We start from the raw sequence: 288 nt of genomic DNA on the forward strand, positions 1-288 counted from the left end.
TCAGCGTTTGGCGCTGCGTTGTTTTTTGGTTATTTTGTTTTCTTTTCTTTTCCCTCTAGACGTTTAAAAAATGGCGAAGTTCGTGACCCCCGTGATCCAGGACAACCCCTCCGGCTGGGGCCCCTGTGCCGTGCCTGAGCAGTTCAAGGACATGCCTTACCAGCCTTTCAGCAAAGGAGACCGCCTGGGAAAGGTACCTGGGCTGTGCTGCGGCACCTTGGGCCGCTGCCGAGCGAGCCCTCGGTGCCTCCCGGCAGCCCACCTCTGTGCCATGCCCCCGGGTCTCCC

The 288-nt window shown here is 59.7% G+C and overlaps 1 protein-coding gene across 1 annotated transcript in view; it reads left to right on the plus strand.

Annotated features, from left to right (window-relative positions):
• Positions 1-70: 70 nt before the first annotated feature.
• Positions 71-288, plus strand: part of EIF3D (eukaryotic translation initiation factor 3, subunit D) — a 7,281-nt gene continuing 7,063 nt past the window's right edge. The window contains exon 1 of the mRNA XM_008936692.1: positions 71-193. Within this exon, the coding sequence (XP_008934940.1) occupies positions 71-193 (123 nt within the window). The remainder of the gene's footprint in view (positions 194-288) is intronic.

The sequence above is a fragment of the Merops nubicus genome, unplaced genomic scaffold (genome assembly GCF_000691845.1).
Source record: "Merops nubicus isolate BGI_N331 unplaced genomic scaffold, ASM69184v1 scaffold32493, whole genome shotgun sequence".
Lineage (NCBI taxonomy): Eukaryota > Metazoa > Chordata > Aves > Coraciiformes > Meropidae > Merops > Merops nubicus.